Source organism: Typopeltis vanoorti, chromosome 5 (assembly GCF_054136105.1).
Source record: "Typopeltis vanoorti isolate ZY-2024b chromosome 5, IOZ_Tvanoo_1.0, whole genome shotgun sequence".
Lineage (NCBI taxonomy): Eukaryota > Metazoa > Arthropoda > Arachnida > Uropygi > Thelyphonidae > Typopeltis > Typopeltis vanoorti.
Genome location: NC_143553.1, coordinates 134,169,369 through 134,186,544, shown reverse-complemented (window position 1 = coordinate 134,186,544; position 17,176 = coordinate 134,169,369). Strand labels below are relative to the sequence as shown.

At 36.0% G+C, this 17,176-nt stretch overlaps 1 protein-coding gene across 1 annotated transcript in view; it reads right to left on the bottom strand.

The window, feature by feature from the left end:
- Mms19 (MMS19 nucleotide excision repair protein) overlaps positions 1-17,176 on the bottom strand; it is a 364,717-nt gene that overhangs the window by 60,258 nt on the left and 287,283 nt on the right. Inside the window, exon 20 of the mRNA XM_090393489.1 lies at positions 9,065-9,145. Coding sequence (XP_090249615.1) covers positions 9,065-9,145 — 81 coding nt within the window. The remainder of the gene's footprint in view (positions 1-9,064; positions 9,146-17,176) is intronic.

The following is a 17,176-nucleotide window of genomic DNA, read 5'->3' as shown; positions in this document are numbered from 1 at the left end:
ATTCAAGAAAAAATGAAACAGTTTGAAAACAAGAACCAAACTTTGGAGATTTAGTGGCAAACCTCAAGAAAACATTCACTGATTCAGCCAGAGAGGCAGGTGGTGAGGTTGTCTGCAAGGACAGAAAAATCAGAACTCCACGATGGACTCAGGATGTTCAAGAGGCGCAGTCAAGGAAAAGAAGAAAGCTTATTAAAAGTTCACTGCAAGCAGGTCAAGCTTGTGCTCTTAGAGAATACAGTGAAAAATATAAGAAACAGAGAACAGTGTAAAACAAAGAAACAAAAATAAGCTAAACAAGTCATAGGAAAACTGCTAAGAATATAGAAAATAAATATCAGGAAGTTGGCAGAGCTTAGAAATGGAGAAAAGTACTGTATAAAATGAATCGAAGCTGATAAAGGTGACATGATAACTGCAAACAGGACTAGATGTCTGGAGTAATTGCTATGTTGAAGGAAATGAGCAACTACAGAACTGTAGTAGAAAATGTTCAAGACGAATGCAAACAGGAGTACATATCAATATCAACCCAGCTAATGACTCGGCCAATCAGGCAGGAAATAAATCCAGTATAAGTCTGCAGAATGACCTGACTAAACTGAATAACTGCTGTAATAAATTCTGGTATGAAAATCAGCAATAAATAAAAAAAAGAAAGAAAACAGGCAGAAACATTAACTTCATACTGAATGGAAAACTTATAGAACAAGTAAAACATTTTGGCTATGCAGGCATAATTTTTAGCAAAGATGGTATGGTAGGAAGTCAACAGAATAAATTTATATAGAATAAGAGAGAAATTAGTTAAACAACTAGCTTTATTCTAGACAGTGTTCAAACCAATTTTGATGTATGGATCTGAGAGCTGGGTTAGAAATAACACACTTGATGAAAGACTGGAGATCACAGATGGCATCAATGGCAATATCATATTAAAAAATTAGGCTATTAGGAAAGAACTTTATGTTGTTAGCATTCAGGAATATAGAAAATTTCAGGTGGTATGGTCACATAAACAGAATGAGAGAGAAAAAGTTAGTAAGACAAGTGTTTTTTTCCAGTATGGCAGGAAAAAGACCCAGAGGAAGACCAAGGTCTAGATTGTTACTATGAAATGTGCCTTAGAAGTCAGAAATATAAGATATGATAATAGTGGAGTCTTGGCTGATAACAGAGTGATTTGGAAGAATTGATTAGAAGTTAGTAATGATGTAACTCATTCATGTGCACTATCGTAATATCCTCTGCACCCGCCCCCCTGAGGGTGCACATTGGGAATTTGAAGATGACGATGAAGAGAAAGACTGTCAAAGAAACAAGTAATAATGGAAACTTCATTGTGTTCGACTTTCATTGTATGTGTTCCCTTGAGGATACATATCAGGAAATGACAATGATCAATGAGATTGATAGTTGTCATTGTGAAATTATATTTTGCTTTCTGCAGTGCCTGCAAAGATCTGGCCAGTCCCGACCTATGGCTCACTTGTTTGGGGTCACATGGTGGATTCAAAAATTATCAAACTACAGATAATCCAAAACAATGCTTATGAATAGCATTCAATACACTGTGGTTCCTAAGCAACATATAGCTTCACTGAGCAGCTAATATTCCTGAAAAGACAAACTTTTTTATGTAAAAGGTTTTGCAAAATTCTTCACCCACCCTAAGCCATTAATCTGCCAAGTGCTAGACCACAGCAAACATGACCCTATATAACACGAGTATCCCAAACCCATGCTGAGCAGGTAAGTTTTAAACTCACTACCAGAATGCACAATGGGCAAGCTGAAGCTCAATAAAATACCAATCCATTGTTGGCTTTTGCCTAGCAGTAGACTATTATGAACAAATAACCCTGGAACAAACACTCTAAAAACACACCGAAGGTAAAGTTTCTAAAAAAACTGCCAATAGCTAACGATCAGCAAGCTACGAGGCATGTCCAGAAATTACCAACAAATAAGATATGGGAATGGGGTCGTACAAGTGTGGTAGCATAGAGTGACTCATTGGCTAGCTGTTGACCATTTTACTTTAGTCACGTTATCGTTAGTTGTCTTCACTTCATAATAAGTGCTATGATAAAAAATCCCACTAGTTGTCAGGTTCATGGTGTGATACAGGTTTTGTTGACAGAAAACAAATATGCTGCAGAAATTCACTAACGATTGTGTAAGGTTTTGCACTTAACATAACTGACTGACAGTAAGGTTAGGCAATGGTGTTGGAAGATTTTTCCACTTGGTTAGACTATAATAAATTTAGTTTAATCCTTTATCCAAGTGTAAGCAAACAAAGTTTGTGCCTGAAGTATCTTCAGAACTGAGGCAACTCGTGGTAAAGGCGGACTAAGCTCTCATCATTTGTCTTAGTATCTCCCATAATGCAAAGCACATCTCCTTGCGGATATGTATAATGCTATGTATTAAGGGAAGGGCCACTACCCAGACTGGTTTCGTCCTTTATTGAGGTCTCATCAGTGGGTGAGACATATTTTGGCAACTCGTACAGGTAAATACGATTTCTCCATTATTTTCACCTTAGTATCACCACCTCTGGGTCTGGCTCCCACTGATGAGACCTCAATAAAGGTTCGAAACTCGCCTAGATAGTGGCCGTTTTCCCTTAATGCAAAGCATTATACATGTCCGCAATGCGATTTGCTTTGCATTATGGGAGATACTAAGACAAGTGACGAGAGCTTAGTCCACCTTTACTATGAGTTGCCTCAGTCCTGAAGATACTTCAGGCGCAAACTTTGTTTGCTTACACTTGGATAAAGGATTAAACTAAAGTTAGGCAATGGTCTCGCTTGTTTAAAAAAGGGTGCAACAATGTTTACCATGAAGAGTGCAGTGGCTGGCCAAGTGTGGTAAAGGTGATTTTGTGGAAAGAGTGAATACAAAAATTCATGAGAATCGTTGGTTCACAATTATGGAACTTCTTTTAAATTCCTGGAAATTTCACACTCAGTCATTCATAAAATTGTGACAGAAAAGCTGGGGTATAAGAAACTGTGTGCTAGATGGGTTCCAAAAATGCTGATTGATTGCACCTCAAAATTTTTTGAAGTGTTATGAAAACGAAGGAGATGGACCTTTTTCTTGTATCATGACTAGTGAGGAAACGTGGATTTCGTACACAAGCATTGAGTTAAAACAACAATCAATGCAGTGGTGTGATTCATCAGATCTGAAAGCAAAAAAATTCAAACAGGCACTGTTGGTCAAAAATGATGGGTGCCATCTTCTGGAACCAAAAAGTTCTTGCTCGTCAATTTTCTTCAGCAAGGAACCACAATTAATGCTGATGTGTATTGTGAAATGCTGAAGAAACTCAGATGAGCAATTCAGAACAAAAGACAAAGAATGTTGCCATCAGGTATCATGCTTTTGCATAACAATGCATGAGTTCACACTGAATCTTGAACTATTCAGCAATTCAGAAGTTTGGGTGGGAACTTTTCAAACACCCACCCTCCAGTGCTGACCTCATGCCTAGTAACTACCTCTTATTCATGCATATGAAGCAGTAGCACCCATCTGAGTGCTTTGAAGAATAGTGTGACTCAGTGGTTGAACTCACTGGCAGCAGAGAGTTCAACCACTGAGTCACATGCCTGGAAGTCAATGGCAACTATGTAGAAAAATAAAGTATATATGTAGATATTATTTCTGGAAAATTTTCCATGTTACATTCGCCGCTAGAGGGCTACACGGTGTGTAGTGTTTTCAGAGAGCTCCTGAAAGCTAAGTATAATTTTGAGTGAAAATTAGAATATAAGTTTAAATCATAACATAATATTGTCTAATTTTGGTAGCTTGTTGTGTCTGTGTGATTTTGGTGTGAATTCCGTTTTATTTAATTTAGTATTTTAATGATACATTTCAAAGAACAGCACGTGGCACCAATGCGACATAGGATAATGGCGTCCAAAAATACAACGCCTTTGATCAAAAACTATAATGTGAGGGAGTTTGTCCAATGTGATGTGTGTGGGATGTATGCATTCCCGAATGAGGCTGGAGTGTGGATTGAAAGTGATAGTGGTGGGAGAATGTGCAGAGAGTGTAAGCAAAGTGAGGAGTTGAAGTATGTGTCAGGTTGTGAGATAGTTGTGGTTGAAGAAAGCCAAAATGTGAGTGAAAATAGTGGCTTGATAGGGAATTGCAATGTTGTACAAGATGGCAATGAGAGCAGTGATCAAAGAAAGATGGAAAGCAACTATACAGAGAGAGAAAATGGTTTAAATGATGAAAACAATGAGGAATTATTCGTAGGGAGTGAGATCGCTAGGTTGCGTGCATTGATACAAAATGCGCAGCGGCAATTAGACAAAACTCTTTCCAGAGTGATTCGGCTAATGTAAATAAACAAGTGTTTGAAAGGAAAAATAAGCGTAAGAGTGGGAGAGTTTCTGAAATGAAGGAAAGAGTGTTGTATGGTGACTCGTTATTAAGAGGAGTGATAGATGGGAGTTTAACTAAATCGTATTTAATGGGTGCGAAATTTAAGGATGTAAGTGAGAGTATTAGATCGTAAAAACAGAGGGTGAAAGAATTGATAGTTGTGGTGGGTACGAATGAATTGAAAGGAGATAAATTTTTTATGAGAGAGGACTTGAAAGTATTGTTAAAGGTAGCGAAAGAAAAGAGTGACAGAGTTAGAATGGTGAGTCTGTTGCCGCAGTATGACAGAGAGGAATTTAGAAGGAGGGCCATAATCGCAAATGACATTATGCGCAGGTTATGCAGATGGTGTGGTGTGGAATGAGTTTGATGGGCGAAAGGATTTATACAAGATGGATGGCCTGCATTTGAATGGATTTGGTGTGCGGAGACTGGAAAAAGTGTAGCTGAATTAAGTGAAAATGGATGTGCAGAACCAGGGAAACTAGAAGTACCAAGGAGGGGGAGGGGGAGTGGATATGCGGACATCAGTGAAACAGATGAGTGTAAGAATGTATATAATGTACCTGAGCGAGTACTAAGGACAAAAAATCGGAATGGGATAGTTGGAATAACGCATCAAGATAGGGGTGGGACAAAGCGACCACTGTATTTCTTGTATACCAATGCCAGGAGTATTAGGAACAAGAAGGAAGAATTTTTGGCCTTGATTGGCTCTTCCTGGCCACAGGTTATTGGCATTAGTGAAACATGGCTGACGGAAGATGATATAGTTAGTGGGATAGAATGTGTAGGTTATAGTGTGTTTAGGAGGGACAGAGAGAATAAAATGGGGGGGAGGGGTGTTATTGATGATAGCTGATGAACTGCAGCCAAGGAGAATTGAAGTTGTATCGCAGGATAGTGAAAAGAGCTCATTAGAGGCTATTTGGTGTGAGATTGAGACTGGCAGAACAAAATATACAGTTGGGTGCTGCTAGAGACCAGGTGATGGAATAGATGGTGGAGATAATATGCATAAACAAATTGATGAAATGAGTGGAAGGAGGGTAATTATTATGGGGGATTTCAACTATGGTAACATTGATTGGAAGGAGGAGAGGACACATGCGAGGAAGGAAATGGATTTTATTCAATTATTAAGGGATAACTATCTGAGACAACATGTAATTGAAAATACTAGGGGTGTGAGAGTGCTTGACCTGGTAATAGCATCTGAGAATTTGACTGTAATGAATATGACCATGTTGCCACCTATTGGTGAGAGTGATCATAAAGTCTTGACCTGGGATGTGGCTAAAGGAGTGGAATTTTCAATTAAGACAGGGTATATGTGGAATTACCGTGCTGGCAAGTATGACAAGCTTAGGAGATTGCTTGGATCAGTGCCATGGCATGTACAACTGCAAGGGCTGGATGTCGATAGAGAATGGGAAGTGGTCAAGGAGCATTTACAGGAGGTTATGGCTGATTGTATACCTAGGGTCCGAATAATAAAACAAGCAGGGGTTAAATGGATGAATAACACCATTAAGCTTCAGCTGCAAAAAAAAAGAAAACTGTGGAGGGAATTTAAAGAAAGAGGTGACCTGCAGGAATATGAACGGTATAAAGTGAAAGCCAGAAGGGTAATGAGTGTGGTAAAAAAAGCAAAAGCGGATTATGAAAGGAAACTAGCTATGCAAGCTAAAGAGAGTCCCAAACAGTTCTTTCAATATGCTGCAAGCAAAAATAAAAACTGTACACGGCAAAATGATTTTAAGGAATGACGATGGTAAGGAGGTCACTGAATCAGTCGATATAGTGGAGTTACTGAGCGAGCACTTTGCAAAAGTATATCATCCGGGTGGTGACATTGAAAAAATGAAGGTACCATTAGTTTATACGGGAATTGTGATGAATGAAGTGGAGGTGAATAATCTATTATAGAACCTTAATGTGAATACATCTGTGGGATTAAATGGTATACCGGCATAGGTCTTGCGTGAAGCGACTAAAGAATTATCAGTGTCCTTGACCATGTTGTTTAATCTGAGTCTCGGGTCTGATTTAATCCCGAAGGTGTGGAAAGAGGGGAAAATAATTCCACTGCATAAAGGAGGATCCAAGACTACGGTTGCAAATTACCGACCGATCAGTATATCAGGAGTCGTTGTCAAGGTCTTGGAGAAAGTAGTCAAGGGAAAAATACAGGAATGGATTGATGAAAATAAGATACTGTATGGGGGAACAGCATGGCTTTGTGAAGGGTAGATCATGCTTCAGTAACTTGCTCAAGTTTTATAACACAGTGATGGCTGAACTGGATAAGGGTAATGGGTTTACAGTGATACTGCTGGACCTGGCTAAGGCATTTGACAGGATACCACATGGAATTCTAATCCGTAAACTACAACATATGGGAATGGATATAGGGTTGGTGAGATGGATAGGTGGGTGGTTGATGGAGAGATATCAAAGAGTAGTTTATTCAGGAGTGGAGTCCAAAAGACGGCCTGTGACTAGTGGTGTGCCGCAGGGTTCTGTTCTTGGACAACTGCTGTTTAATTTGTTCATTAACGATATAGGAAAGGATCTAAGAGAAACAGTTCATTTATTCGCTGATGATGCAAAGTTGGGTAGGGCAATAGTGAATGCAGAAGATGTCAAAATCATCAGGACGACTTGGATAGATTGGAGTTCTGGGCTAAGGAGAATGGATGTCAATTTAATGTGACAAAATGTAAGGTTATGCATTTTGGGGTGAAAAGATTAGTAACAGTATACCACATTGGTGGAACTGTACTCCAGGAGATTGATGAGGCCAGGGACTTGGGAGTGTTGGTGGATAGGGAGATGAAGTTTAGGGGGGACATTGCAAAAGTAGCTAAATCAGCTCATCAACTCACTTGGTTGTTGAAAAAGTTATTGTACCTCTGTACCGAGCCTTGATAAGACCTCATCTCGACTACTGTGCCCAGATTTGGTCACCTCGGTTCCTTCTTGATGGGGAGGAGGTGGAGAGGATCCAGAGGCGAGTGACTAAGATGTTAGCAGGTCTATGGATTGAACCTTATGAGAACAGGTTAAAGATTTGTGGGTTGCAGAAATTAGTTGATAGGCGGAAAAGGGGAGATATGATTGAGACATTTAAATTGCTAAAGGGTTACTATAGGATTAATTCAGAGGATATTTTTGAGATCAGGACTGGTGGTGGTGGGAGAACTAGGGGACACCTATGGAAGCTGGGAAAGAGTGTGGTTAGCAGGGATGTTAGAGCTGGGTTCTTTACTTTCAGAGTGGTAAATGAGTGGAATAAGCTGCCAGAGTCTGTTGTGGGTGCTATGATGGTGAGTGAGTTCAAGGCAAGGTATGATAGATACTGTGAAAATGTCGTATAGTTGTGTGGACATGATGTTTAGGGCCTACCTCGATGAGTCTAAGGACTCCCTGGAGTCGCCCGTAATAATAGTAATACTCTCCTAAATGAATATTCATTTTTATGGCTATTTAGCCTATTTTTCTTTGAGGATTCATAATTTCTCTTCAAATTCTAAGAAAGGGAATGAATAGAAGAAGACAACCAGAAACATCCTACAAAGGCAATTATTGAACAAAATTATTCCTTCCTTATATTCTTCATGTATCTATAATCTTTAAAACATCAGTAATGTCCTAAAAATTGAGTAAAAAGACGATGACATCATAAAAGAGTACTCCTAACGAAAAAGCCTTAAAAATTAGTATATATGTAGGTATTTTCGTGTATAATAAAACTTCTTTTCTACTAGTTTTTTTTTTTAACTGAACCTTACTTTCTGGATGTGCCTCGTAAGTAATCATCCTTGACCAGCAGTTTATTTTGCAGATCCATTATGCCAGACGTTATCAGTCAACTTTAGTATCTTCCTAGTTATAGTTCCCACTGATAAAACCTCAATATATGCTAACCATTCTAGGTAATGACTCTTCTTAAAATGTAGAGCAATATACACATGGGATACTGAGGCAAATAATATGAAGTCAACAGCCTTTAAATTCAAGTAGCCCAGTTATGATGATACTTCAAGCACACTTTGTTTGATGATGCTTGAGTAGAGGATTAAAATGATAATATAATTTATTGTTTATTAAATTTTTTTGATAACCAAGCAAAATAATAAAAAAAAAAACCTTTCCATAATTTTTTTTTTTGAGGATTTGTCATTTCTCCTGAAATTCTAGGAAAGGAAAAACATCTTTCATAGGCAGAAAAATATCATCATCATCATCAAATCCCTGCCATGTACCCTCAAGGGTTGTACAGGATATGATAGTACTACATGAAAAAAATTACATCATTACTAACTTCCTATCTACAATTTTCCTCCAAATCAGTCTGTTACTTGTCAAGGCTTCAACAAAAATAATGAATACAAAATAAGTACTTTTTCATGTGAGTATATGTGACATGTATAGTCAACTAGCATTCAGGATGGAACAAATTATGCAAGAAATAATTTTACAATTGTAATGTTAGCATCCTGTAAAAAATAAAATTCATAACATTAAAACTTCTGTTAATAAAATTTCATTAAAATTATCTTTTATAACATAAGAATGATATAATTTTAACAGAGCTGAATTAAAATACAAATTATCTTATTATAAATACCATAAAATTACTCACTTCTGGTATGTCTTTTACAATTATACTGAAGCCATCTGCAGCACTTTTGCCAAGTTTTTCCTCTTGTAACCAACTGACCATCTAAAAATAATGTAAACGTTGCAGGAGAGAGAGACAAGAAACTATAAATACTTAAAATAAGTGAAACAGATACAGTATTGAAAATTTCATGAAACTTTTTTTTAAAAGCAATACTGATTTTTAACTCTATTGCTCATCATCATCATATTCCTGCCATGTACCCTCAAGGGATGTACAGGATATGATAGTACTACATGAAAAATTTACATCATTACTAACTTCCTATCTACAATTTTCCTCCAAATCAGTCTGTTACTTGTCAAGACTCCAACACTACCAGATCTTATATTTCTATCGTCTAAGGCACTTTGTACTGTATCAATCCACCTATATCTTGGTCTTCCTCTGGGTCGTTTTCCTGCAAACTTGACAGAGAAGACTCCTTTTGCTAATCTTTCCTTGCCCATTCTGTTTAAGTGACCATACCACCTGAGATTAGCTCTGCTAATGCATTCCTGGATGCTGACAATGTCAAGTTCTTTCCTAATATAATCGTTTTTAATATGATATTGCCATCGATGCCATCTGTTCATGCCTCTAATCTTTCTCAGGACTCTCATATCTTAAGTCCAAGTCTTTGGTCAAGTGTTCTACTTCTGACCTAGCTGTCAGATCCATAAGTTAAAACTGGTTTGAACACTGTCTTGTATATTTAGTGTTCCGAGTAATTTCTCTCTTATTCCATATGAATTTATTCAGTTGACTTCCTACCATACTAGCTTTGTTGATTCTGTAGTCTATTTCCATATTTCATTTACCATCTTCACTGAAAATCGTGACTAAGTAGCTGAAATATTTTACTTGTTCCACAGGTTCTCTGTTCACAACACGGTTGTCATTTTCAATGATTCTGCCTATTTTCATTGTTTGTCTTTTTATTGCTGATGTTCATACCATATCTATTACAACAGTTATTCAATTTAGTCAGAGAATCTTGCAGACTTGTAGCGGATTTCTTTAGAAGTATAACATCATCCGCATAAAACAAAGAGCTGACATTAACATCTCCAAATTGATATCATGTGTAATACCACTTTCCTTTATAATGTGATCTATATAGATAATGAATAACAGTGGGGATAATGTACATCCTTGTCTCACACCAGATTTAACATTAAACTATCTTCCTGTACTTCCTTCAATTCTAACTGCTGACTTACAACTCAAATAAAAACTTAAATACAGATCTTTGTTATATTCCCATGATTTCTCAACTATTTGTAGTAAAGTGAAGATCTGATCCTGACAGCCTCTATTTGACCTGAATCGAGCTTGTTCTTCACCAAGCTTTTCTTCCACAATTCTTCTCAACCGTTTCTCAAGTATCCTTGCATATATCTTACCAGGAACACTCAGTAGGGATATACCTCTGTAATTCTCACATTCAGTTTTATTTCCCTTTTTATATATGGATACTATGAGCTCTACTCGAATCGTCTGGAATTCGACCCTCTGTTCAGGCCTTCTGAACTATGCAGTGCAGCCACTGTAAGACTTTTATACCACCATACTTCAGCATTTCTGGTCGAATATCATCTACTCCTGCTGCCTTTCCACATTTCAAGCCTTTGATGGCTTTTTATACTTCAAGTATGGATATATTCCTGACTGCATGCCTGGTCAGTGTTTTTTATCACTGTGCTGTCATCACTGCTTGTTTCATTTAGCAAATTTTCAAAGTAATTACTCCATACTTCAAGGATATCTTTTTCTTCCATTTTCATGTCACCTTTATCATCTCTAAATCCTTTTACAGCACTCTTTCCTCCATTTCTAAGCTTCTTCAACAACCTCCAGAATATTTTGCCACTTTCTTGATATTTATTTTCTATGTTCTTGCCAAAGTCCTCCCATGACTTTTGTTTAGCTAGTTTTACACACTGTTTAGTTTTCTTACATTTGTCTCTGTATTCCCTGAGAGTACAAGCTGACTTATTTGCCAGGAACTTTTGATATGCTTTCTTCTTTTCCTTCACTGCCTCTTTAACTTCCTGTGTTCACCATGGAGTTCTGATTTTTCTATCCTTGCAGACAACCCTCACCACATGCCTCTCTGGCTGAATCAATCAGTGTTTCCTTCAAGGCATGCCACTAAATCTCCAAGGTTTGGTTGCTGTTCTCAAACTCTTTAATTTGTTCTTCAATAATCATTGTGTATTTTATTATACAGTTCACATCTGAGAGCTGCTCAACTTTTATTCGCTTTAACTTTCTTACATGTTATTCTTTTCAATATGAAATTCAATTTTATCCTGCTCAAGACCAAATAGTGATCACTTCCAATTTCAAATCCTCTGTACACTCTGGTGTCCTGCACCAGGGAGAAAACATCACTATCAACAATAACATAGTCAATGAGACTTTTTTTATTCCTTGCCTCTTCTCTCCATGTGAATTTGCACATTTTTATGTTGGAACATGGACTGGTTATTAGTAATAACCAGTCTATGTCCTGAGCAGAAATCCAACAGGTATTTGCCATTATTATTAGCTTTGCTCTTTTCTCCAAATTTTCTCAAAACATTTTTGTATGTCTGACAATCACTTTCTACTCTGCTATTTAGATCCCCAACGATGACCCACTTTTCCTTTTTCATTGTGTCAGTAGCTTTCTCTAGAGCCTCAAAAAATTCCTCCACTTCTACCTTAGTAGAACCTTCTGTGGGACCATAGGCACAAATAAGTCTCATTGTCCAGTTCCCCATTCTGATATTTGCCCAAATCACCCTACTTGACACTGCCTGCCATTCAAGAAGATGAGCCTCGTATTTTGTGTTGAATACTATGGCTACTCCTTCTTTTCCTTGATTGTCATTGGCTGAATATAACATTTTGTATTTATTGCTCAGAAAGATCTCACCAGTTTTTGTCTTTTTTGTTTCAGTCACCCCTATTTTGTTGATCTATTACTCTTATATTTTTATTTCTGAAATCAATGCTTAATATTTTTTCCTCCCCTGACATTTTAAAAGGATCCCACACCCAATTCAAAATATAGTTTCCATGAAAATTTAACGAATTAGAAAGAAGAATCATACAGACAGTGATAAAACATGAATTTAAAAAGTTTTTACTCTTTTTTATTTTAGAGGAAATGCTTCTGTATGTAGGAAGTAAAGTATTAAAATTATATGACTTTGTAATATACATTCAGTTTGTTAAGTATATCAGAGATGGTGATGATATTTCATCAAGGTGAAATTAAATAAAACTGAAGATAAAGTAACAGAGCAAAAGTAACACATGCTAAAAAAAAGTTAAACATATAAACTAACTTAGAAGCAATATTACCTACATGAGGGCTGTCCAACCTTAGGTAATTCAAGGGCTGCATTAAAAAAAAAAAAGATTTATCCAAGGGCCACATCACAATGCATATCCTAGTAATTTGGTCAGCATCAGCAATACAACCTCGAAATCTGAACAAACGAACAACACTAACTGCGCACTCATGTTCCCCATGAAGCGAGTGGAGCATGCGTGTTGGAACAAAACAGTGTAAGACACATCTAATATTTGCAAAACAAGTGGGAATATCGAGATGTAAAAACACCAAATAAAATAACCAACATTGAGATTATTGATTAGTGATAGAATTAAAATATCTAATATGCATTCAGTTCAAATTGTTATTTTATTTTTTCGCCCGTGAAAATTAAAACCCACAGGCAGGCCACACAAAATCGCGCCGCAGGCAGTGCTTTGGACAGCCGCGACCTACATCATCATCATATTCCTGGTATGTAATCTCAAGGATGTAGAGGATACAACAACAGTACTAAATGAAAAGTTTATATTAGTAACCTCCAACTGACAATTTTCCTCTAAATTATTGTTATTTGTCATGACTCCAACATCAGACTAGCTACATCAATCTACTTATCCTCTTGATCTTTTCCTAGCATCAAAATGCCTGTTTTGCTAACCTTTTCTTTTCCCATTCTGTTTAAGTAATCATATCACCGAAGATTAGCTCTGATTATGTATTTCTGAATGCAACCAATGTCAAGTTTCTTTGTAAATATCTTAATTTTTAATATGACTCTGTCCACTGATGACATCTGTTCAGTCTTCTAATTTAGCTCAGAACTCGACTCTCGTATATGTGGTCTTCACCCAGTTTTTGATGACCTGTTTTTTTTCTAACCCAGAATCCGTAAGTTAAAACTGGTTTGAACACTGGCTTGTATACAGCTACTTGAATGTCAGATAAATTTCTATCTTTAAAAAGAATTGTGTGTTCTCTGAGGTGAACATTAACATATCTTCTGTCCATAGTAGGCTAAGTTACAATCACAGGGCACTTAATATCTCCAGGATGTGCTAGAGCAGTGGTTCTCAACCTTTTATGCTTTATGTATCCCCTGGAAATGTGTATGTAACTGGCATATAGACAAATAAAACTAGTTATAGTATAACAATGGGAATAAAATAAAACACACACACACACACATTAAATTTTGTATTCATAAATTACATATATCAAAAAACACAAAGAGTGACAAACAATTTAACAAACTTTATAAAATCTGTCACTTAGTTCTCAGAAATTAATCAGTATCAGTGTTGCCAACTTAGCAAACCCCCCAAAAAATTTACCGCGTGCCCCCAAGGGGTACATGTACCACAGGTTAGGAACCCTATGCTAGAGGAAGGAGTGCTCTTAGGAGAGCAGATCAAGTTGCTAATTTGATGTGTAGTTTGAATGTGTGGTGTGAAGGTTATATTTCATTAGTACTTTAGTTATCTTCCTGGATGAATAGAATAGGAAGAGTGATGCTTTGCACTTGTTTGTTTGTTTGGGGAGGGAGGGCGAGAGAGAATGTGGGGACATTATTTTTTCTATATTGAAGGAGCTGTAGTCATTGGCCAAAAAAAGGTGTGACAAAGATAGTTGAATTTTGTGGCAAGGGCTGCCATCTAGAGCAAATAGCCATGTCTCTATGAGTTAGTGTTTTGAAGATTCCATACTGCTGGACTGGATGATTTATTTAGATATCTTCCAGTGTGAGTTGACATTCTATAAATAAAAAAAAAAGTTAGTGATTCATCTGAAAGGTAAATAAGTAATTTGTCAAGAAAGCGCAGAGAGTTATTCGATTCTTTTTCTAATGCGAAGTGAATCTTTAGGTGTTAACTGTTTAGGTAAGTGATGGAGGAGGAGTCCAAAAGTGTCTTGCCCAAGGGGCCAGATGGCAAATACATCATCTACATAGCTGTAAAGATTTAAAAGTAGCTGTAGTAAGCGATTTGTTTCTCACTTAGAGAAACAAATCACTTAGTAGAATGATTTTACATTGAGCATTTGACAAAATGCTCCATGTAAAAATTAATCTGGGTGCCTGTTGGGCAAATTTCTTAGTGGGAAATTAGTGTCCATACCATCAACAGGCAGGGCACGGCAAATTGCACAAAATTCTACTCGCCATGCAAAAAAAAATGCAACTGTCCAGGACCTCCATTTTTTTAATGATATCCAATAAGTCAATATTGATCATTGGTGTTGCATCTGTGTTTTTTAAAGTTAAAATGATTTTTTGAAAGTTTGTTTTAAATAAACAAAAAAAATCTATTTTGTACAGTCTGCAGTTACTCAACAACTAGCAAAATCTACTCACCATAGGCAAGTGTATTTGTTGAGTCCTAAATACATAGGGCATAAGGGAGTAATGGATTTATGGATTTTAGGCATCCCATAAATACAAGGTGGTTTAACATGAATGAGTTTTAATTTATTGATAGTTTCTTTGGGCCAAGAACTTATTTTTTTTCAATACTTTATGAACTTTTTCTTTTTTGAGACATAAGGGATTTCAATGTATGATTAATTTGTTAATAATTGGTGGATTTTTATATAGATAGTGTATTCATAGATATTATCTTAATATTAATCCTACCATAGAGATAATCTCTGTTTCTAACAATTATTTTTTTTATTTCCGAGTGTACCTATATATTATTATATGCACACGGGTTCACTCCAATTGGTGCAATGACCTTAACTCTTTCTTTCAGAATCCAAATAATCACTGACTCAAGACCAAATACAAAATAAACACATTTAATAAAACAAAAACAATATATATATATACACTTCAAACAATATTACATAACTAACTACAAATTAATTGGATCCAAGGCCTTTTTAAAATAAACTTACACTTAAGACTAAACACTTTGTTTTTAAAATGACAAAATGTTCATAGCCAGTTTCTCTCTCTGTCAAGGCCCTTCTCCAAAGACATATGACTTTCTTCTTCATTTTTACAGGATCCTTTCTCATCACTTATGTAGCACACATTAATTCTTCCGAACTTAAATCTGTCTCCTTTCCAGTAGAAATAATAGTTAGATCCGGCATCCTTAAGACAGATGAAACTTCCTAATTAGAGTTTTCTCTAACATTCCTTTAGAACGTGAATAGCAATTTCTTATTTTATTCATAATGCTTAATGACAGTCTTAACTCTTCCACTTTAAAGAAATTTACAGTTCTACGATTTCCTTTTCGAAACCTACTATAAATCTTTCAATTAGCGTTTCTTCCAATATTCCTTTTAAAATGCCTATAGCAATATTTCCCTTTTATTTATCAATACTTATTCCACTTTAAACTTAATAGTTCCACGATTCCTTTTTCGGAATATACTATTAATTTTTCTCCGACTGTCACATAAAAAACTTAAGTTCTTCCGAGCCTAAATATCTGTCGGCCTGTGTTCTAAATTCCTTCCGAACGCTCTTCTTGTTTACTCTCCCATCGCTTCGATACCGAACTTGTCAGCTGTCAATCACACATCAAACTTCTCAGCGAGCATGCGCACTCCATGAAACTGTTAAGCAAAAAGTTAGGTATAAATAATGGCTGACATGTTGTCTCCGTTAGCGACAAGAGAGAATGTCTTCATAATAAACACAAAACTTAATTTTAAATTACAATAAAATTCTTGTAAGTAATACAAATATCAAATATAGTAAGTACATCAATTTTTTAACTTCTTTACATATCATTTTTGACAAAACAATTTCAATAACGGGCACATCGCAAGTGCCGACAATGCGTGTTATGAAACTAAAATTAATAAACATTTTAACATAAACAATTCGTAAAAATATTCAGAATTTTAATTATGATTGTTTTTACAAATTCATCATTTCTGATTCATAATGGCAGCAGTTACAATATTTTTATTGTTTATAACTAAGTGAACATCACTAGCTATATGTACAGAAAGACTCAGGTGATGATGATGATGGTTATAAACAACACCAAGAAAAAACAAAAAATTAATTTATTAAATTTACTAATATTTCACTGATTTTCTATGCAGCATCTTCAGAGCATGAATTACAGCAGTGACAAGCACATAGCAATCAACTAGATTGTTGAAGAAACAACTATGATGGCTTCCCATCATACCAGCTTTGCTTCTTCTGTTTTGTACATTTCCATATTTAATTTGCCATCTTCACTAAAAATTGCACCCAATATAGCTGAAATATTTTAAATAGAGTCGATGTTTTCTATGTTCCTGCCAATTTTTGCAGTCTTTTTAGTGCTGATTTTCATACCATATTCAATCTAGTTCAATCTGGATTTACATAGGAGTATGAAATATCATCTGCATAAAGTAAGGAACGAGTTTAAGGCATTCAGTTTTGAAATCAAGTTTCATGCCACTTTTCATAATGTGATCCACACAGATGTATAGTCTTATTTAACATAACATTTAGTAAATCTTAGCAGAGAGATCTTCTAAGATCATTTGGAATTCAACCTTCTGACCAGTCTGCCTGAATTATACAGTGCAGCCACTACGATCTTCCATATTTCAGTACTGCTGGTCAAATATCATCTACTTCTTTCTGCAATTCATATTTCAGATGACTTTTCTACCTAAAAAACTGATATGTGCTCTACACATATGTACAATTTAGTAGTATCTTACCCGTTTTAGTCGTAGAAGAAGAATTAGAAATGTACCATTTCTAATTCTTCTTCTACGACTTTTAAAAATTAAATTAAAAAAAA